This window comes from Thamnophis sirtalis, unplaced genomic scaffold (genome assembly GCF_051295495.1).
Source record: "Thamnophis sirtalis isolate CommonGarterSnake01/CBP01778 unplaced genomic scaffold, rThaSir2_p1.2 scaffold_7, whole genome shotgun sequence".
NCBI classification, from domain to species: Eukaryota; Metazoa; Chordata; class Lepidosauria; order Squamata; family Natricidae; genus Thamnophis; species Thamnophis sirtalis.
Window position 1 is genome coordinate 37,675,635 of NW_028261387.1, and position 22,006 is coordinate 37,697,640.

Genomic DNA, 22,006 nt, shown 5'->3' on the forward strand with positions numbered 1-22,006 from the left:
ATAACTGAACAACAGAATAACAGAATTTGAAGAGACCTTGGAGATCTTCTAGTCCAACCCCCTGCTCAGGCAAGAAACCCTATACCATTTCAGACAAATGGTTGTCTAGTCTCTGCTTAAAAACCTCTAGTGTTGGAGCATTCATACTTCTGAAGGCAAGTTGTTCCACTGATTAAATGTTGTCAGGAAATACACACACACATACTGTTTTGTGTTGCAGAAGAAAGAAAGGATATATAATCTAATAAATAGGGATTATTTATTCACATTACAATTTCTCTTTATAGGCCTCCAGTGTGTTGAATGGAGGAAAATTTAAAATTGGGCAGAAACATGGACAGATAGGAGCTGAAGAAGAGATGAAGGGCTTGCTGCAGATATGTAAAACTGGAAGGAACCGTTATTGTTGTATAAACACTGAACATATCCTTTCTCTATATAGAAATAAATAGAGGATCTAGAGAATTAAACTAAACAAAAATAAAGGGATAGAACACAAATATTTGTAATTGCAATAAAAGCCATGCCATTGTTTCACAAAAAGTTATAATTTCAAAAAAAGAATGTTGTATTCGCAGCAAACTTATCAAACTAAGCAAATACAGTACATTTAGCTGAACTGTAATGAGCTTTAGGAAAAAACTGGTCCTGGAAAAAAGAATGCGTGAACTTCAGCCTGTCTTAATCGATGCCAAGAGTTATTCATTTTCAAACTTAAAACCACTTGAGACCACTTGAAGATTAATATATTGCTAAGTTACTGACAAACATTCTCTCACCTATGCCCAGGGAAAATTAGCGAAACTTTATTTTTATTAATACATTGCATTGGAATAATATCATACCCAAGTACAATTAGATGCCTTCATTCATCTACATAATTGCTGGGGAAAATCAATTCTTCAAATGTTTCCTATCTGCTCCATCCATAGACACACAGATTCCAAAACCATGTTAAAAATTTCAATTTCATTAGTTTAGACAGGGTAATTTTTTATATTTATTGGGCTGGAATGGCACTGAATATTTTAATGGAAAGTATTTAAAGGTGTGAAGCTCAACTCTATAATTATTGTTCCCCTTACATTTTCTCAACAAATTCTTCCATAGTGACTTCCCATAGTTGTACAAACTAAATTAGTCCCCAGAGTCCATAGCTAGTATGGAAGAATTCCATTCTGGTTGCTTTGGTATCATATCATGATTGATTTTTCTCTGGTTAGCTTCTCCACTTCTTTCATGAACCGGAGACATAACTCTTCTTGCCATGGCAAAGCCACGCACTGGACAGCCACAGGGAGTCCCACAGCCCCTTTCACTGCCTACAAAGACAGAATGAAGAAAGCATCTTTTTACAGCAAGTGTCAAATAGATAGTCCTCGAAATAAGAATGCTCACTTAAAGACCATCTGAAGTGCAAACAGACTGCCTGAAAGCTACTTACAACCCCCTTTCGAACTTATAGCTGTTGCGGCACTCCTACAGTCATTAGCCCTTATGACTGACAGCAGGGACACTACAGCCTTCCCTCGTCTCTCTGTCTCTCTCTCTCATCTTGTTCCTCTGGGACCCTGAAGGCCTTGGATTATTTTCCCACACGCCTGTCATCCATCACATCCTTGCCTTTCAAAGATCTCTGAGCCTCATGCTGGGGAAAAAGGGCAGGCCACATGGCTACCCTTCAGAAGGAATGGCCATTTTCAGGTTTCCCACAATTCCTTGTGATCACACAAAGGTGGTGTCTCAGGGTTGGAGAAGGCCAGGGCAGGTCTCCAGGGTTCTTCCCTACATCTAAAGCACACCGTGCTCCACTTAACAACTTGCCTTTTTGTTTAACAGCTGCATCTGCGAGATCATGGAGTGGGGGTTAAATGAGGCCATCTCACTTCATGACCATCATGACATGACCATAATGGACAGGCTCCACTATGGTCATATCTTGAGGATTACCTTTAAATGCTGCTGGGCACTGTCATGAGGCAATTCCAAGTACCTTTGCATGGAGTTTGTCCCCCAAATCATTGTAGTGTCCTTTGAAACTCTTCAGCTCCTCTTCGTCCTCCTTTGTCACTGTTGTAACTGGTACTACTCCAGCAGGGAAGTCCAAGTAGTTATATAACATGGTATTACTACAGACCTCTGTACAGACAAAAACCAGAAGGGAAATTAAATGGCTACTCAGCTCTCTTGAGCAACCTGCAGAGATTAATAGCACAAGGAAGACAGTACTTCATAATTCTAATCACACATGGTATCTCCTCCCCATTCTACAGATGAGAAAATTATTTGGAAAAACTGAAGCTGATCTCAACAACTAAAACAGATACAGAAGGTTTCCTGTTTACAGCTTTATGCGTTGTCTTTAACTTTCCTCTCTTTAAAAAGACACTCAAAACAGTTTTGTACTGGAACCTATATTTATTTATTTATTTATTATTTATTTATTTATTTATTTATTTATTTATTTATTTATTATTTATTTATTTATTTATTTATTTATTTATTATTATTTATTTATTAAATCGATGTATAGGCCGCCCAATCACGGAGGACTCCGAGCGGCTTACATCGAAGAAAATATAATAATAAAAAAATGACAATAAAAACATGTTAAAAACAACACACATACATTCGTTACAATTGGGGCTGTACCTCAACAATGAGGTCAACAGCCCCAGGCCTGCCGGAATAGCCAGGTTTTCACAGCTTTTCTGAAGGCCATGAGAGTGGGCAAGGTCCGGATTTCTGGGGGTAGCTCATTCCAAAAGGTCGGAGCAGCCACAGAGAAGGCTCTCCTCCGGGGAGCCGCCAGCCGGCATTGTCTGGCAGACGGCATCTGAAGGAGGCCCACCCTGTGGGATCTCACCAGCCATTGGGAGGAATGTGGCAGTAGGCGGTCTCGGAGGTATGCTGGCCCTAAGCCATGTAGGGCTTTAAAGTTAATAACCAACACCTTGAATTGCGTCTGGAGACCAATAGGTAGCCAGTGCAGCTCGCGGAGGAGCGGTGTGACGTGGGTGTACCTAGGTATCGCTCGCGCGGCTGCATTCTGGACTAGTTGCAGTCTCTGAACACTTTTCAAGGGTAGCCCTATGTAGAGCGTGTTGCAGTAATCCAGCCTTGAGGTGACTAGGGCATGAGTGACCGTTTGGAGTGCCTCCCAATCCAAGTAGGGCCGCAATTGATGCACCAGGCGAACCTGGGCAAAGGCCCCCCTGGTCACAGCCAACAAATGATGTTCCAGTGTCAGCTGTGAATCCAGGAGGACTCCCAAATTGCGGGCCCTCTCTGAGGGGTGTAAGTTTTCACCCCCCAGGATCAAGGATGGACTGTCTGGACTGTCCTTCGGGGGCAACATCCACAGCCACTCAGTCTTGTCGGGATTGAGTACGAGTTTGTTTACCCCCATCCAGATCCTGACAGCTTCCAGGCATCGGCACATCACATCGGCCGCTACACTGAGCTGGCACGGGGCAGAGAGGTACAATTGTGTATCATCAGCATACTGATGATACTTAACCCCGTGCTGTCGAATGATCTCACCCAGCGGCTTCATGTAGATGTTAAATAGGAGGGGGGACAAGACCGAGCCCTGCGGCACACCACATTTAAGGGGCCTAGGGGTTGACCTATGTCCCCCGACCAACACTGACTGTGACCTGTCAGAAAGGTAAGAGGAGAACCACTGTAAAACGGTGCCTCTCACTCCCACCTCCTCCAACCGTCGCAGAAGGATACCATGGTCGATGGTATCGAAGGTCGCTGAGAGGTCAGGAAGCACTAGGATAGAGGAATGTCCTCTATTCCTGGCCCACCAGAGATCATCGGTCAGTACGACCAAAGTGGTTTCTGTGCTGTACCCAGGCCTGAAACCAGACTGAAAGGAGTCTAGATAATCTGCTTCATTCAAGGTCTGTCGGAGTTGAAGCGCCACCACCTTCTCAACAACTGCTGATGATCATCTGACTACCTTAAAGACTGTATTGTTAAATCAGATTCCCAAAGTCTGCAGTCTATTTAAGAAGAATTTTAAAAATACTTTCTGAACTGTCACAAAAATTGTAGTTATATATTCTCAAAAGAATGAATGTGTACTAGTTTGTGAAGGATGAGTGAAGGAAAACTGTCATCCATCAGCTTTTAAATTGGCTCTTAACTGATGGAAAAGCAAGATCGAACATTATGATTCCATAAGGAATGATTTGGTCATCCCCAGATGAAGGTTTTTGACTAGACAGACATTTAACAAGACAGCTATATATTTGCTTCTTATAAATTGTTAATGAGATAAGATCCTTAACATCAACATGAAACATGCCAATGTGAACTCTTTTGCTTGTAAGCCAGGATGGAACTATGCATGGAATGTGGCAAGATCCATAACAGGAGTATATTATGGTTGTGCAGTGCTTCAGATTTAAAAGTGCAAGCTCTTTAAAGCAGCCACCCCTTTTCCTAGGGACAGGAGAGCCGTAGAAAAGGTGTGTTGGGTTCAAAGAGTTGCAAACAAGCACCATATTTGCTCCCCCCTGTGTTATCCCATGAACCCTTTGCCCAACCTCAAAGCACATCACAGCCCTAGGATTTACTCACATCTGGTTGAATAGGAGTAGGACACTCCATGGGCAAAGAATACCAACATGCTTTTTAAAACTTGGTTTTCCAAGTTTTTTTAAAAAATTACCTGGTAGTTTTGAAGCAAACCCATTCTTAAAAGCAGGACCTATAGCAGGACAAAGCAGCACATCCAGTTCCAATCTTTTCCATTCTTCAGTGAATTCTCTGATATATTCCTAATGATAAAAGATCAATTGACATATTAGGGTTACTTTATTGTTCAATCTATAAACCTGGCATCCAAAAAATACAGCGGACATATGGTAGGGGCAAGAAGACAGATTGCACAGCAAAGGTGGGCTTCTGAGTTGCTATTCTTTGAGCAACTATTTTATGAATGAACAACATGAATCCAGTCTCCTGGGAATTAAGCATGAATGTCTTTTTCTTCTTTCAGCTCTTGAATCAGACTGTTTTAAAATGTAATCCTTAGATTTGAACTGTTATTTCATCATCCCAAGCTGCCCTTCTGAAAATACACAGAGTCAAAAGTCTGGTCTTTTTCTCCCCATCCCCAAAGTAAAAGCACAGCCCCTACAGACTGCACAGAGCCACTGAGTAGAGAACATCCCCCACCCCCAAATATTATCAATAGCTCAACAATGGATTTCTTTACAAGAAATTCTAAATTTAGTAAGGCAGGTAACAACCTCAGTATTTCACACTGAAACACCAGGGAGATGAGGTTACTAGATGGCCGACTTACAATGCAATAGTATTTTATTATATTACAATACAATTATATTATTATTATTGTTTAAAAAAAGAAAGAATATTTTCCTGATTTAATGTTCAACTAGCAATCCAACACATTCTTGAAAATGCTAAACTGTACAGGTAGTAATTGTTTAATGACTGCTCTGTTTAACAACTATTCAAAATTGCAATGACACTGAAAAATAGCTGTTGTAGTGCCTCCAAGGTCACATGATCAAAATTCAGGTGCTTTGCAATTGGCAAACTGGCAGGCATTTATGACAGGCAGTGTCCTTTGGTCACATGATTCCCATTTGTGCACTTCACAGTTGGCTTCCAACACAGAGTCAGCGGGGAAGCCAGGAGTGAAATTACAAGTTACATCCATGTGATGTCTCAGTTAACCACCTGTGGTGATTCACTTAATGACCATACTCAAGATGATACAAATCCAACACAGCTATATGATGCTTTGCTTAACAACTATACCACTTAATGATAACAGTTTCTGGTCCCAGTAGTAAAGTGAGGACTATATATATTTCTGTCACAGAAAATTACATTGAGCACCAGCATAAGTACAAGAAAAATAGACAAGTTTGTGTAGCTGCAAAGCAGGACATGAGAAATGGACAAATTACAATCTCATATTTTAGCTTCTGCTCTTCCCCTGCAAAAAATTTTCTGCAGACACCACAAATCTTTGTATGCAACCATCTGATATTGAACTTAAAACAGTTATTTAAAGGACAGAATAGTTTCCCACGTAGGAAAGTCAGCACTGTTCTTTATCATGGAATATCCACAAAGGCAGCATTTGCAACAAGGCCACCTTTAACTGATTTGGCATCCTTCAAATATTTTACTTTCCAACATCTATTCTAGTGTCTAATGCAACTGGGGAGGCATAAGACTATAGAAGAATGATCTCAAGACTCATTGCGTTTTGCTATTATGCAGTAATTTTTAAAGAATGCTTTAAATCTGTAGTCTGACGCTGAAAAAGACCATGCTATTTTCTCGAATGCCTCAGAAAATATTTACATGTATAAGATTTTTATGCAGTTTGAAAAGATTCTAAAATTTACCTCAATTTCCGTGTGACATTTCCAGAGTTCTTTTACAGACCTAAAAAGTCAAAGAAAATAAATGAACAGCTGATGCATGGAATTGGCAGCCTATGTTCATGACCTGTAATAGCTTCCCCCAACCTGGTGCTATACAGCTATGCTGACTTAATTCCTCTGGGCAGAATGGAATTGAAAATTACCTGGGCACCAGACTAGACAAACATTTTGTATATTAATGGCAGTAAAGTTATCACATTAACTTTGGCAAAATAAAGCAACAGTTACTGAGTTCATTGATATGGAGATCAAGAAATATTTGTAAAAAGCATCAGTAGAAATAAAACGTAATTTTTTAAAAAAAGAAATCCCTTCTGGTAAACATAAATTTTCCTATACTCACTCACTAAGGGAGGCCTTAATCTCCCAACAAAATACCATATTTTTCGGAATATGACACTTTTTTCTCCTCTAAGAGGGTGAAAATTTGGGTGCGCCTTACATACTGAATGTAGCCCTACCCACCCATCCACCGGCCCCAACCCTTTGGCCTCTGCCTCCAAGCAATTTACCTCTGCAGCAAAAGGGGCTTGCAGAGGCTTCAATAAACTATAACAATCCCTGCAGCCTGTAACAGGTGATGATCAGGAGAAATTGAAAGTGAAACTTGCTGTTTGCTCCACATGGCAAATTGCTGAGAGGCAGATTTTTTTTTCTTGTGCTAATCAGGCTGTTTGCTGCAAGGAGGTAAGTCAACAACTATAAATGCCCATAGAATGTTCAAATTATTAGACTTATTTTTTAAAGACTGCTTTATTATTATTCTAGACAACTTAACAAAATGAAGAAGCTTTTTAAAATAAATGCTTGATCTGAAGAAGCCCCATGCTATTGTTTTAAAAAGTGCTATTCTTTTAAATAGCAGAGAATAACTACGTATACTTCCAGAAAGCACATAAATTTTAACAGCATCTGTACAAGTATAGTCTGAAATATAACACTACAAACAGTGTATATTGTCCGTACTGTTTTTTTGCAAGGAGACAAATTGCTCAGAGGCAGAGACAGATATTTTTCTCTTGTTTTCCTCCCCAAAATCTAGGTGCATGTTATACTCCGAAAAATACAGTATTTACCTGTCTTTGATGTTGCTCATAGTTCTTGAATAACGAGGAATCTAAGAAAAAATAAATGGAAAATGCCTTATTTGGGGTTGATGTAAAATTAAGTGGTAAAGATTCTTTGATATTATACTTCACCAAAATCTTAGAATGAAACCAAACTAGTCCAAGAAGCACAAATCTACTTCCTTAGCCTTCCCTGGCTGGAGAACAATATTCCCAACCAACTTGGAAGGTTGAAGATAAAGGGGGCTCAGTTGTTTCAATGCAGCCTGATATACTCTATATGACTTTCATTATATTAATTATGAAAATGCTAAAGCTAGAATATTCACAGTTATGGGTAGTGGTTAAAATCACAGACTAGCATTATGGAGACCCATAGTTCCAGTCCACCATCGCCCATGAAAACTGGCAGACAAACTGCAGTGACTGGGAGTTTCTGATGTGACTACCTGACAAATCTGTCATTCAAAATGTGGAGCAGGGAATTAATGGGTCAGCTATACTGAACGTAATTCTTACTAATAGGGGTGAAATGTTTGAGGGAATGGAAGTTATAGGAATGTTGTGCGAGAGTGCCATGTCACATTAGAACTCCCCAATAACACAGGCACAGATAACTGAATATAGGTTGGGAAACCGTGCTCCAGATAAATAAAGTAAGAGATATTACTTACTATTGGTCTCATAATCCAGGATAGGAATCTTCGCATCCAGTAAGGTAATTTAAGGACCATCATGGTAAACCTTAGTTTCGGATCTACAGGTTCACCTTCACTGAAAGGCAACCCAGACAATCCAAGCACATAAATAAAATGCTAAGATAATTTTCAAAATGGAAATTATCTTCCAAAATTTCAGGTATCAGCTATCACTACTGGCATCTAGAATGTCTGTTTGCCATGTTCTGATTAACAGTTCTGATTAATCTGTAAAAACCAACAGAAAAATCCTATAAATCAGATGTATAGATAGTCCTTGAGTCAAAACTGTGTTTAACAACAGTCTGGAATTATAGATGCTTTTGAAAAGGGTGCTTTATGGCCAATAAAGCTCTTATAGCAATCATAAAATGTTGCAATCCGCAGTCACATGATCGCAATCTGAGTGCTTGGGATTTACCATATTTTTCAGACTATAGGACGCACCAGAGTACAAGAAGCACCAAGATTCTGAAGAGGTAAACAAGAAAAAAAGTTTTTGTCCTCCCTGACCCCCAGGAGCACTCTGCAAGCCTTCCAAAACCTCTGAGTGTTCTGTTTTTCACAAAACCAAGCATACGCAGACGGTTTGGGAGGCCTGCAGAGTGCTCCTGGGGGCTGGGAAGAGCACAAACGGCACTATCAGTGGAGTTTGGAAGGCCAAAAATGGTTTTTCACAAAAATGGGGTGCGCAGAGGGTTTGAGAGGCCTGCAGAGTACTCCTAAGAGCTGGAGAGGGCAAAAACACCTCAATTTCTGTGAAAAATGGGACAGTTTTTCACCTCCCAAACCCCCCGTGCATCGCATTTTTGCCCTCTCCAACCCCTAGGAGCACTTTGCAGGCCTCCCAAACCCTCTGCGTGCCCCATTTCTGCGAAAAACAAGCCGGGAGGCACAGGGCGGGGTTTCCAGAGACTAAAAATGGCTGTATTTGTTGCATAAGACGCACCAATATTTTCACCCTCTTTTAGTGGCCAAAAAGTGCATCTTATATTCCAAAAAGTACGGTATAAAGAATCTTAATTCTCTCTGTTGTGAAAGCTATCCATTTATTCTAACCTTCATCCTAAACGTTTTTAACCAATTAGTGATTTATAGAAGGACCTCTTGTCTCATTACGTCTAAATTTCTTCAAGGGTTTTCAATGATGCATTTTTATCAAGAGCTGAGGGGGAAGTTCAGCATAACATCTTAGTGTTCTGTCAGATCCTAATATAAATATAAGCTACAGCAGCTCAGTTCATCTATCACACTAACCCAAAATCAAATGAACTACTATATATTATCACTTAAAATGATGTGCAAATTCATCCAATCTCTATTAATTGTATTAATTAATTTCAATTTTCCTATGCAAGATAGACATTTAAATTAACTCAGTTAATTTTGGCAGCTCCCAGGATCCATTTCCACTCTAAAAAAGTTATTGCAATTATCTTCCAACCCAGCAATGGGACTCACATTTTTTTTACTACCGGTTCTGTGGGCGTGGATGTGGCAGGAGAAGGATACTGCAAAATCCCCATTCCCTCCCGATCAGCTGGGACTTGGGAGGCAGAGAATAGATGGGGGCGGGGCCAGTCAGGGGTGGTATTTACCGGTTCTCAGGAACTACTCAAAATTTCCAATACCGGTTCTCCAGAACTGGTCAGAACCTGCTGAATACCACCTCTGTTCCAACCCTAGCTAAGAAATTGACTTCAATTACAAACTGCATAAAGCTGTCACACGCTGAAATTCATTAAAGACTCTTATTTCTTACTGGTTCCATGTCATCCTACTTTTAAAAGGCACATTCTAACAACTCCCATAAAATGGTTAAAACTTTTAAACAGGTTGTTCATTTGTAGTGAAAACTGATTTGAATACATTTAGGTATTGAATATATACATGGGCTGATTTCTTGCTTCTGTTATAGTGAAAGCTTTTTTAAAATCTGAATTTATTATAAAAGTAGTTCACTTCTCAAATTCATGTTTTTCTTGTTTAAAAAATCTATTATCTATGTAGTGTGGTTTTAAAAAAGGCAAATATTTGTCCCTGAATGTCTGTCTTCTTCATTCTTTTTACTAACGAAGGTCCTTTTTAAAATGAGAGTAAATATTATATAATAGTTAGGATGCCAAACTGGCCTGGGAAAAGACCCAGATTCTGCAGAGGTGAATTCACTTTGAGCCACAGAAACTCAATGGCTCAAATAAGGACCAATCACTTTTGCTCACCAAACTTATCTCACAGGACTATTTTGTTGGGCAGCAGAATACGGAAGGAGAACTGTCATCTTGGATACTTGGGAGAGAAGTGGTATTCAGGTAGTCCTTGACTTACAACCACAATTGAGCCCAAAATTTACACTGATAAGCAAGACAATTAACGTATTTTTTTGGAATATAAGAAGCACCTTTTCCCCTCAAAAAAGAGGGTGAAAATCTGGGTGCGTCTTATACACTGAATACAGCATTTTTGGCTTCCCAAAACTTCACCCCCTTTGCAAAAATGGCTCTGCATAGCTTCCAGAGTGCTCCTGGGGCTGGGGAGGACGAAAATGACTGAGCCATTTTTTGCATGTTTGTGCCCCCCCCAGCCCCCAAGAGCACTCTATAAGCCTCCTAAAGGCTAATCATGCCCCCCCTTTTTTTTGAGAAAAAATGGGCCTGTTTTTCACATTTTTGAGAGGTCTACAGAGTGCAAAAACTTTTTTTTAAAATTTGCCTCTTCAAAATCTTGGATGTGTTTTATAATCCAGTGCATCTTATAGTCCGAAAAATATGGTAAGTGAATTTTGTGATATTTTACTACCTTTCTCGCTACAGTTGTTAACTGAATCACTGCAGTTGTTAAATTAGTAATATGGTTGTTCAGTGAATCTGGCTTTCCTATTGACTTTGTTTGTCAGAAGGTCACAAAAGGAGATCACATGGCCCCAGGACACTGCAATTGTGATAAACACATGCCAGTTGCCAAGCGTCCAAATTTTGATCACGTGACTACAGATTGCAAGTGTAAAAAGTGGTCATTAGTCACTTTTTTCAGTGCCGTTGTAACTTCAAACAGCCATTAAACAACTGGTTGTAAGTTGAGGACTACAGTATCTAATAAAAAAATAAAATGTTGCCCAAGACTTCCGCCTACTGCGCTCCTCTCTCTAGGCATTCATATTCTGGCATTCATTCAGATTTGTGTATACTATTCTCTTACAATGGCAGCAATATTCTATTTGAGATTTCATTGCCCAATTTAAGCCTCTCACTTATATTGATGTGTTGTCCTGATACATTACTTTGAATTCTTGTATGATATTTATGTATCTTGTTCCCAGCTTTTAATTTGAACCTGACAACAATCCAGGGAATATTGGTACTAGAGGCACTAAATATTGAGATTTAAGATTAAATGCAGCTGAATTTTCTCTATTTAAACATGCTATCCTGTCTGTATTACTTCAGAAAGCTGTTTTATAATCTTACATCCCTTCACAAACACACATACAGGCAGTCATCATTTACCAATTGCCTTGTGTAGCAGCTGTTTGAACTTAGAAGAATGGAAAAAAACCCACTTTTCGACCACTCCTCGCAGTTATGATCATTGCAGGGACATATGGTCTTGTGGTCATCATTTACTGTTGTACAACTGGCTTCCAACAAGCAGAATTAATAGATAAAGCAGGAGTAAAATTGCAAGTCTTGTGATGTCTCCCTTAATGATTGCTGTGTGACAAACGCGAAGAGACATCATAAGCTCATCATGGTAACCTGATTTTTCCATTTAGCAATGGTGGCGCTTAGGAATGGAGTTGCCAGTTATAATTGTGGTCACTAAGTGACCTGTAGTATCATAGATCTATAATAAAAATAAAGCTTCCAGCAGAGTTAGGAGTGTTGTTGTTTGAAGCAGGGGGGAGGGAGGGAAGATTCAAACAGCTGAAGTTCACTAGTCCCAAATGTTTCATTCATAGCAACTTTCAGCGTCACAGAAATTAAAGCCCTGTCTCTCCACCTATCGAAAAGTAATTGGAAACAGACAGAAGAAAGGGGGTGGGAATCACATTCACAAAATGAGCCTTCTACTTCTCTTATTTCCTCAATACTTACAAAAACTGCAGCAAAGCGGCACCACCATCACCAAACAATGTCGCAGGAATGAAGTAGTTCATAAAATGGGTCATGTGACGTGGCTCAAAGGGGACCAACTAAGAAGAAATGAAAGAACATTTTCAATAAAAAGTGAAGTCTATGCCTCTTAAAGTTGCCAAGTTCAAAAACGTTGCTCTAAATTAACAAAATGCATTCATTTGCATGTGATTCAGTCTTACATTTGGGGAAAGTCTCACACAACTCTTACTAAAAGTCAATACAAATGGCAGTCCTGTGTACTAACTACCACTTGGAAACAATCTGAGGGCCACCCCAAATATAAAGACTCTCCTGCGATAAACAAATCCAATCATTTTTTAAAACTGTATGGTGAACACCAAAACTAGCATAATAAATACTGTATTTTTTGGACTATAAAACACACTTTTTTATCTCCCAAAATGGGGTGAAAATGTCTGTGTCTTATAGACAAAATATTGCTGAAGCCCCACCATCACCTGCCGACCATTTTTTGGCTTTTTTTAGTCCACTTTCAAGGCTTTTTTTGAACCACCACCCCTTTTGAAAAAACCGGCTAAAAGCCTAAAAATGGACTTAAAAAGCCTCAAAAACGGGCTGAAGAAAGCCCCCAATGGGCCAAAAAAGCCAGCAAAAGAGGCTAGAAAGCCTCAAAAAAGAGCTGAAAAAAGTCTCGAAAATGAGTAGAAAAAAGACTGGAAAAGGCCCGAAAAAATGTCCCCAAAAGGGTTGAAAATGTAGTGTGCGGAGGCCAAAAACTGTTTTTTGGTTGTTTTCCTCTTCTAAATTTAGGTGTGTCTTATAGTCAGGTATATCTTATAATCTGAAAAATATAGTAATTAATAAGCAAGTTACAGAGATGAAGGCAAAGTGAACCAGAATACAGTAATTAAATACTCAAAAGCAAAATCAGCCAAGTTGCTTTTGGCATGAAACTCCAACCTTTATTGTTAACAGTGCAGAGGAGTTAGTAGGGAGGGAGGGAAAAATCAGATAACAGTTTTGCTCTCTCCTTCTCAGCTCTTGCACCCTCAACAAAAATCTCTTGCATCTACTGATGTTGTCTGCTGAAACAGACACTCCCTTGCTATGACACATACCTCCCTCTCCCCTAATAAGTATACATACCACATGGCCATTTATTTCCAGAAGCTCCTTGGTTTCCATCACAGCCCGTGTCATGGAAGGGGTTGGCATACTATAGGAATTAGTCACATGATATCCTATTCTGAGGGGAGCAGAGCTGGTATAAACCTAGAGCAACAGACGAACAAGAGAAATTTTTCAAAATAATAAATCATAGTAGATGCCTTAAAAGCAGGACATCACACTAGATAAATCAGCACTAGATTAGCTACAGAAACATCCATTTCTCAACCACTCAAGTGCTTTATCTGCTGGTATAAATATTAGCCCACTGACTTAATTCTAGAGGCTAGCAGTCAAGGGTGCTTAAGCCAATAAAGTTCCTTAGCCAACAATTCTGAGGCACAGGACCAAATCAGGAAACGTTTGCCCAGGACATCAGTGACAGAGCACACTAACAAGGTTCAAGTGGGCAAACATGCACTGTGTTTTCGCAACCGAGAGATGATGCGGTTCACTATTATTATTTCTGAACTGAGAGACAAAACGGACACACTGAATTTTGAGGTATACAGTAGGTAATAGCAATAGCACTTAGACTTCTATACCACTTCACAGTGCTTTACAGCCCTCTAAGCGGTTTAGAGTCAGCATATTTCAAATCGCATAATGTTCATTCTCTGGAGATCTGCTTATATGTAGAAACAACCCAAGTCATTAGTAGCTTCCCAAAGGCAAAGTGGAGATATTTTCTTGATTATTCCCTTCTCTCATGCTGCTGCTCAGGGAACTCTCTGGTCAGCCCTTTAATTCCTATGTGGAGTATTTATTTTTTTAAATAATTTTTATTTTATTTTATAACATGAAAATTCCATTTTCAGTTAAACAATGTGTTGTCTGGGTAGAAATAATTTTAGGAAATAATAATCAAAGTGTTTACAACATTTTTTGTTACATTGGTATTATAATTATAATAATAATAATAATAACAACAACAACAACAACAACAACTCCGCCATTGCCGGTCCCAAGCCCGGATGAGAAAGGAGGAGGGTTGGGTCAGGTTGGCATCTGGTCCCGTAAAAACAAACCCGCCAACCCATACAATATGGTGAAAAAAACAAATAAGAATTCCATACCGCATCGGTCGTCGCGCGGGTTAACAAGGGCCGCGGCGGATGTTGGGGTCCCTGGACATCCGTCGACAAGTGGGCTACAAGTGGACCAGCCAACAAAATGACAGAAATATAGTGCAGATGAAAACCGTGCCATAATGGCCTGTTACTACAACTCAGAGCCAGAAAAAAGAGGCTATTTAAAGCGAATGTATGAATTATGGAAACAACAATATCCAGATTCAAATGTTAGTGAACAACGACTAGCAGATCAAAGGCGATTTATTATACGGAATAAAGTGTTTAGTGAAGTTGAACATGAGGAAATTCAGGCAAATTGCAAAACCCAAAAAACAATATCACAAGCGGAAATAACTGATATTCAAGACACAACTAAAGACATTATAGTAGAACTCCCAGAAGAAGCTCTCGGGGAGGAAATAACATCACCACCACTAGAACCAGTTATCACTGAACCAACTGATGAACTAACTCAAAAACAAAAAGAATTGAAGGATAAGATCATGGAGCACTTTCTGCTTAATGAGGAAAGGCAACGTTTACCATCACTAAAAACTGTGCCTAAGAAAATTTTGGCCCCTATCATGAAAATGGTTAATGCAGTGTTTTCAACAACCGAACCGGGATCCATCTTGTAAACAAACCAGTTAATGTACAGCGCAGCTGTAATAGTCACTAATGAACTAGGCATTAAAATTAAAGTACCTAGTCACACAACAGAAAAAGCATCAAAGCCAAAGTGGAAAATCCATTTAGAACAAAAAATCAAAAAATTAAGGGCAGATGCTAGTAACTTAAAGAACATGCATGAGCAACGGCTTAAAAACAACAAAATCATAGATTGGCTAATCAGAAGATATAGATTGGATACAAGAAACATCAATGAAGCTGTAGAGATTGTAAAACAGCAGATAAGAGCAACAGCTAGAAAAATTGAAAGATATGAGGCACGAATCATCCAATATAAACAAAATCAGCAATTTCGATCAGACCAACGGCGTTTTTATCAAAGTCTTAATGTAAATGGTGACACCAAAAGTGAAAAACCAGAAAAACAGGCCACAGTTGAATTCTGGAAAGAATTGTGGGAAAATGCAAAGGACTACAACAAGGAAGCAAAGTGGATACATGACTTTGAGAAAAGCATTAGCAACAAACAAATGCAAGTATTAGAAATAACAACTGAGATGGTCAAAAATCGAGTTAAAAAGGTAAAGAATTGGACATCACCTGGAAAGGACCAATTACATGGTTTCTGGCTCAAATATCTGACCAGTTTACATGCAATATTGGCCAGGCAACTGAATGAAATTTTACAAAAGGGCCAAATTGATGAATGGTTGACAACTGGAAAAACATACTTGATTCAGAAAGATGCAACTAAAGGAACAACACCTGAAAACTACAGACCAATAACATGCTTGCCAACAACCTTCAAATTACTCACAGGCATTATTGCAGATAACATGATGGATTATTTGGAAACAAACAACATCTTGCCAGTAGAGCAAAAAGGCAACAAAAGAAGGAGCAGGGGCACAAAAGATCAGCTTCTAATTGATACAATGATATTAGAAAATTGTAAGAACAGAAAAACGAACTTGAATATGGTCTGGATTGATTACAAAAAGGCATTTGACTCACTGCCACATAGTTGGATCATAAAATGCTTAGAAACAACTGGCATTAGCAAAAATATTACATCCTTTACTGAAAAGGCGATGAAACAATGGAGAACTCAGTTGGCAGTAGGGAATGAGATCTACGGAATGGTTAATATCAAGCGAGGAATTTTCCAGGGTGATTCACTTTCACCTCTTCTCTTCATCATCGCAATGATCCCACTATCAGTAATCTTTAAAAAAATGAAATTAGGCTACCAAACAGCCAAACAAGCTGAAAAAATTTCACATTTACTATATATGGATGATTTGAAACTCTATGGAAAGTCAGAAATAGAAATCCAATCATTGACAAACACAGTCCGAGTATTCAGCACCGATATTTCAATGCAGTTTGGCATGGAAAAATGCGCCACTGTATCCATAAAAAGGGGCAAAATCACTGCATGTGAGGGAATTGAAATGCCCAATGGCCAATTAATTAAATGCAAAGAAAATGAAGCCTACAAATACTTAGGCATTCTGCAGTTGGATAACATCAAGCATGAAGTAAAAACTATTGTCAGGCGAGAGTACACTAACAGAGTTAGGAAAATTTTAAAATATAAATTGAATGGTGGAAATACAATCAAGGCCATAAATACCTGGGCAATACCAGTTATAAGATATACAGCTGGTATAGTTAACTGGACACAAGCTGATTTGGACCTTTTGGACCGAAAAAACAGGAAACTAATGACAATGCACTACAGTTTACATCCACGTGGTGATACTGATAGACTATACCTGCCCCGAAAATCAGGTGGCAGAGGATTATTACAAGTGAAGCAAACAGTTGAAGAAGAAAAACATGCACTGGCTGATTATTTAAAAGAAAGTCAAGAACATCTATTAATCGAAGTAAAGAACAAAAATCTACTGAAGGCCCAACAGACGAAATAAGAATACAGAAAAGATGTGATAAAATCAAGAATGGAGAGTTGGCAGAACAAAGCACTGCATGGCCAATTTCTGGAAAAAATAAAAGATAAAGTGGACAGTGAACAAACTTGGTTATGGTTAACAACAGGTACATTAAAGAAAGAAACAGAGTCACTAATCCTGGCTGCGCAAGAACAAGCTATCCGCACAAATGCCATTAAGGCCAAAATCGAAAAATCCTCTGATGATGCCAAATGCAGACTTTGCAAAGAAGCTGATGAAACTGTTGATCACATACTCAGCTGCTGTAAAAAAATCGTGCAGACTGATTATAAATTGTGGCACAATTCAGTAGCACAAATGATCCATTGGAATTTGTGCAAAAATTATAATATTAAAACAGCAACAAACTGGTGGGAACATCAGCCTGAAAAAGTCACCGAAAATCAGATGGTCAAGATCTTGTGGGATTTCCGTATACAAACAGACAAAATACTGGCACATAATACACCAGACATCACACTGGTTGAGAAAAATAAGGTCACAATCATAGACATCGCAATACCAGGTGATAGCAGGGTCGCCGAGAAGGAACATGAAAAAATCGCAAGATACCAGGACTTAAAAATCGAAATTCAACGACTATGGCACAAACCAGCAGTGATAATTCCAGTGGTAATTGGCACACTGGGTGCTATTCCAAAAGCACTGGAATTACATTTAAAACAGTTAAAAATTGACAAAATCACCATCAGTCAAATGCAAAAAGCCGCACTGCTTGGATCTGCACGCATATTACGAAAATACGTTACGACGTCCTAGGCCCCTGGGTGGGGCCCGACTAGTAACCAATGCCAAATCCGGCGAAACAACTGGCCGCTGTGATACAATTGTATAATAATAATAATAGCAGCACCAGCAGCAACTTATCCATTTTAACAAACCTCCCTTGTATCATTAGTTCTTCTCTTATATTTCTGTTTCTAACTTCTGTTTTTATTAGCTAACCATTGATAAAATAAGTCCCATGTCAAAAAGTATTCAGTTTCTTTCTTTTCTTTAATTGTAAGTGTTAGTCTATCCATTTTGGCACATTCTAGGGTGCCCCCCCCTACATATTCATCTGTAGAGATCTTTTCACTTTTCCATTGTTGTGCAAATACAATTCTATCTGCAGTTAATACATGTAAAATCAAATATCTATTTCCCTTGTTATCCAGTAAAATGCTCAACAAAAATATTTTTGGTTTTAAATCTGTATGTTGCTTTATCATTTTTTTTATCAACTATGTATGTATTTTTTGGGTTCTTTTTCTGGGGTGATGCCATTAGTAGAAGAGCCTGGCAAAGCCACAGCATTTTAAGGGAATGGTAATGGTTCTGGCAAGGGCACCCATGTTTTCTTCAAATAACTTGTTCTACTTCTGATTTGAAGATCTGTGCATGGTTACTAGGATCACTGGTCTTACTTGTTCGTTGAAAGGAAGAGGTGGCACCGTGGGATCCAGATGAAACATTTTCTCACACAAGAGAGCTTTCAGGCAAAGGGCAAGGCCGTCAACATCCCGTGCCATTGGTCCCATGCCAACAAAAACTGGAAGTAAGAAACGAGTAAACAGAAAGCATTTAAGAATAGCTTTTTAGGACTTGGGGAAATTCTGAGACAAAGGTTTCAACCATTGAAGCTCACCAAAAAGTGATTAACTCCTCAAGAGTCAACTCATTCTGATTGAATATGGTAATAAAAAGATAATTAAATAAAGGTCAAAATATGAAACTGATATGGGGAGATTGTAAAGCAGAGGTTTGTGAATCACTTTTTTACATAATTAAACTGAATTGCTAATTGATTGAACATGACAGTAGAAGGACAATTAAGCATGGGTTAAAATATATGAAACATGGATATATATAGAATCTTTAACATGATGAATAAAGTGAGATGTGTACAGTTTGTTATTCTATATAGTAGATTAAGGGAATTGTAATGAACATTGAACAGCAAGGATTGCCATTTATACACAATTAAGGGTAATCTAATCTAAGATATGGAAAAATGGAGAGGGAACATGAAATATACTTACAATGGGAAACTATTGAGATTTAAAGACAGAATCACAAATTGGGGGCGTGTAAGGATGTATAATTATATAAATATAATGAGAATAGCTGGGAATTGTAATCAGGTCTACATCTCGGCCAAAAATAGGCTGGGGGGGGGGGAAGGTTGGGGTTTAAAAGTACAATGACTATATATGTACTGTGTTTCCCTGAAAATATAACCTGTTCTGAAACTAAAACTTTGCCACATTTTTTGCGTGGGCAAAAATATAAGCCCACCCCCAAAAATAAACCCCCTGGACAACACCCCCTTCCGGCCAGGCAGAGCGTCGCTCACCGACATAGCAGTATCCTGAAGGCGCCGGGGGGGGGGGAGGCGCTCACATTGCTTACCACCTTCGAGATACCGCTAGGGGAGTTGCGTTCTGCCTGGCCGGAGGGAGGAGTTGCCCAGCTCTCCCTGCAGCAGCAGGCACTGTCGCCGCGCTCCAAGCATAACGTATTCTCCGGTTCCAAACTCGGCTGCCGAGCTTTTCAGCAGCGGCCGCTCTAGGAGTGCGCTCTATGGTTGTGGGCTGGTTGCTGGAAGACTGTAAGAGAGTTTTCTGGACAGAGAGTCTTCCAGCATCCAGCCTACAACCATAGAGCGCACTCCTAGAGTGGCCGCTGCTGGAAGACTCGGCAGCCGAGTTTGGAACCTGAGAAGACATTATGTTCGGAGCGCGGCGGCAGCTGCTGCAGGGAGAGCTGGGCCTGGACATGTTGAGGCTAGGAGGCATGCCTGCTGGGGGCGGAACAGGCACTCACGCAACCCCCTTCTCCAGCCAGGCAGAGCTCCATGTACTGACCTAGCAGGTATCCCTAATGTGCCAAGCCACGGGAGCTGGGGAGCGGGCAGAGCGCCACGTGGCTTGGCGCCTTAGAGATATCCCCTAGGTCAGTGAATGGCACTCTGCCTGGCTGGAGAGGGGGTGTCAGATGCATCTTTGTTTAATAATCAAGAAAGAAACCACTCAACTCCATGATTCAGAATTAAGTGTACTTTTACTAATTACAAACAATGAGAAGCGAAGCAAAGCAAAGCTGAGTCTAAGTAAAAAGGTGCGAAAGCAATAGATATCATGTATGATTTAATCCCCTCCTCTTGACACCCCAGTTCATAGTCCAATAATTCATCCAACCGTCAGGTGGGAGGTGTCTTCAAAAATCATCATCAGGTTGGAATGCTGGACAGTTGGCCTCGGCGGGAAACTCCCTTCATCCACATGCGCAGAGAGATGGTCAGAATAACTCCTAATAACAATCCTCCAGTACATAATGATTCCCCTCCCAAATACCATGCCCCCCCCTTCCTGTTTCAATGGCAGCCGAAAAGCAGAAGCGAAGCAGAGGCTGACAGGGGGTTTGCCGGGCGGTTGCTCGTGAGCTTGGTCACCTCATGACTGCTTCGCCCGAGGCTGTGCCCGGCTCTTCGGGAGCCAGTTTGCAAGGGAGCAGCTGCCTGGCAACCCCAAAACAATAAGCCCTCCCCTATAATAAGCTCAAAGCCATATTTTGTAAATAAAAAGAAAATAAGACCTTGTTGTATTTTCGGGGGAACACAGTATACTTTTTTGTTCTCTTTTTTTTTTTTAAAAGGAGGAAGATATATGTCAAAATTAAATATGTATATCGAAAAGGAATTATAAGTACAACATAAACATAAAATGGAGCTCACTCAGAAGCTGAAATATACCAGGTAAATGAGATGAAGAGTGTGAAGTAGAGGAGAGAGGTAAGGGAAGAAGAGAGGGATAGGAAAGAGGGCATGGTGGGAGAAGAGGAGAGAAAGGAGGAGTGGAAAAGGAAGAGAGGAGAAGGAGAGAGGAAGGGGTAGTAGAGAAGGATGACAGAGGGAAGAAAGGAGGTAGAGAGGGGGAGGAGAGAGGGAGAAGAAAGTGATGGATAAGGTACAAATATGTTGTATGGAGAGCAGAAGAGCCAATAATTGCTTTTGGGAGTTGATGGTAAGGTGAATTGATGTAAACATTTAATAGTACAATATAATGTTGGCTATGTAATAGTATACATGAGCTTATATGTTATGAATATGGAAAAATAAAAAAACACTTTTTAAAAAAAGAGTCAACTCATTCCCTACTTTTCAGAATGAATGACCTCTCTTCCCCATTTGAACTCTTCATAACACCATAAGAAGAGCAATTTTTCAATAAAATAGGATCAAAAAATGATTAAAGAGTACTGTAAATAAAAAGACATTTGTTTACTCTTCTCTATTTTCAATCTTCTCTTTTTTGGAGAACTTTGTTGAGAAGGTGGCTGGTTTGCAGTTCCAGAAAGCCCTAGATGAAAAGGGCTTAATAGTACTCTTTTCAATCAAGTTTTAGACAGGTTTCATACCTTTTGAGGTAGTTCAGACAAGAAATATGGAACATGAATACTAAGATTGCAGCAGCAGAAGCCCACATGGCTGAAAGTATCTCTTGCCTCCTTTACTTCCACTCTGCTGAAAACAAGGAAAGCCTTTCTAAGGGCCTTTCTCCATCTTCCACTGTTCAGACTGCAATCATTTATCAAACAGCTGCCTGCCATATGGCTCTTTCTCCTGTCTCCCAAGGTCAATTCCACATACCATTACAGAAGAATAATCCATCTGGGGGGAGTTCAGACAAGAACTATGGAACATGAATACTAAGATTGCAGCAGCAGAAGCCCACATGGCTGAAAGTATCTCTTGCCTCCTTTACTTCCACTCTGCTGAAAACTAGGAAAGCCTTTCTAAGGGCCTTTCTCCATCTTCCACTGTTCAGACTGCAATCATTTATCAAACAGCTGCCTGCCATATGGCTCTTTCTCCTGT

At 39.7% G+C, this 22,006-nt stretch overlaps 1 protein-coding gene across 2 annotated transcripts in view; it reads right to left on the reverse strand.

Moving 5' to 3' along the window:
* Positions 1–784: 784 nt before the first annotated feature.
* The window catches only part of LOC106554261 (fatty-acid amide hydrolase 1), a 38,870-nt gene continuing 17,648 nt past the window's right edge, over positions 785–22,006 (reverse strand). For both annotated transcript variants that reach the window (XM_087719721.1, XM_087719722.1), the window contains exons 7-15: positions 18,555–18,679; positions 13,449–13,574; positions 12,300–12,397; positions 8,182–8,281; positions 7,517–7,557; positions 6,402–6,441; positions 4,685–4,793; positions 1,994–2,139; positions 785–1,322 (exon numbers count right to left, since the gene is read on the reverse strand). In XM_087719721.1, the coding sequence (XP_087575847.1) occupies positions 1,194–1,322; positions 1,994–2,139; positions 4,685–4,793; positions 6,402–6,441; positions 7,517–7,557; positions 8,182–8,281; positions 12,300–12,397; positions 13,449–13,574; positions 18,555–18,679 (914 nt within the window). In that variant the 3' untranslated portion in view covers positions 785–1,193. The remainder of the gene's footprint in view (positions 1,323–1,993; positions 2,140–4,684; positions 4,794–6,401; positions 6,442–7,516; positions 7,558–8,181; positions 8,282–12,299; positions 12,398–13,448; positions 13,575–18,554; positions 18,680–22,006) is intronic.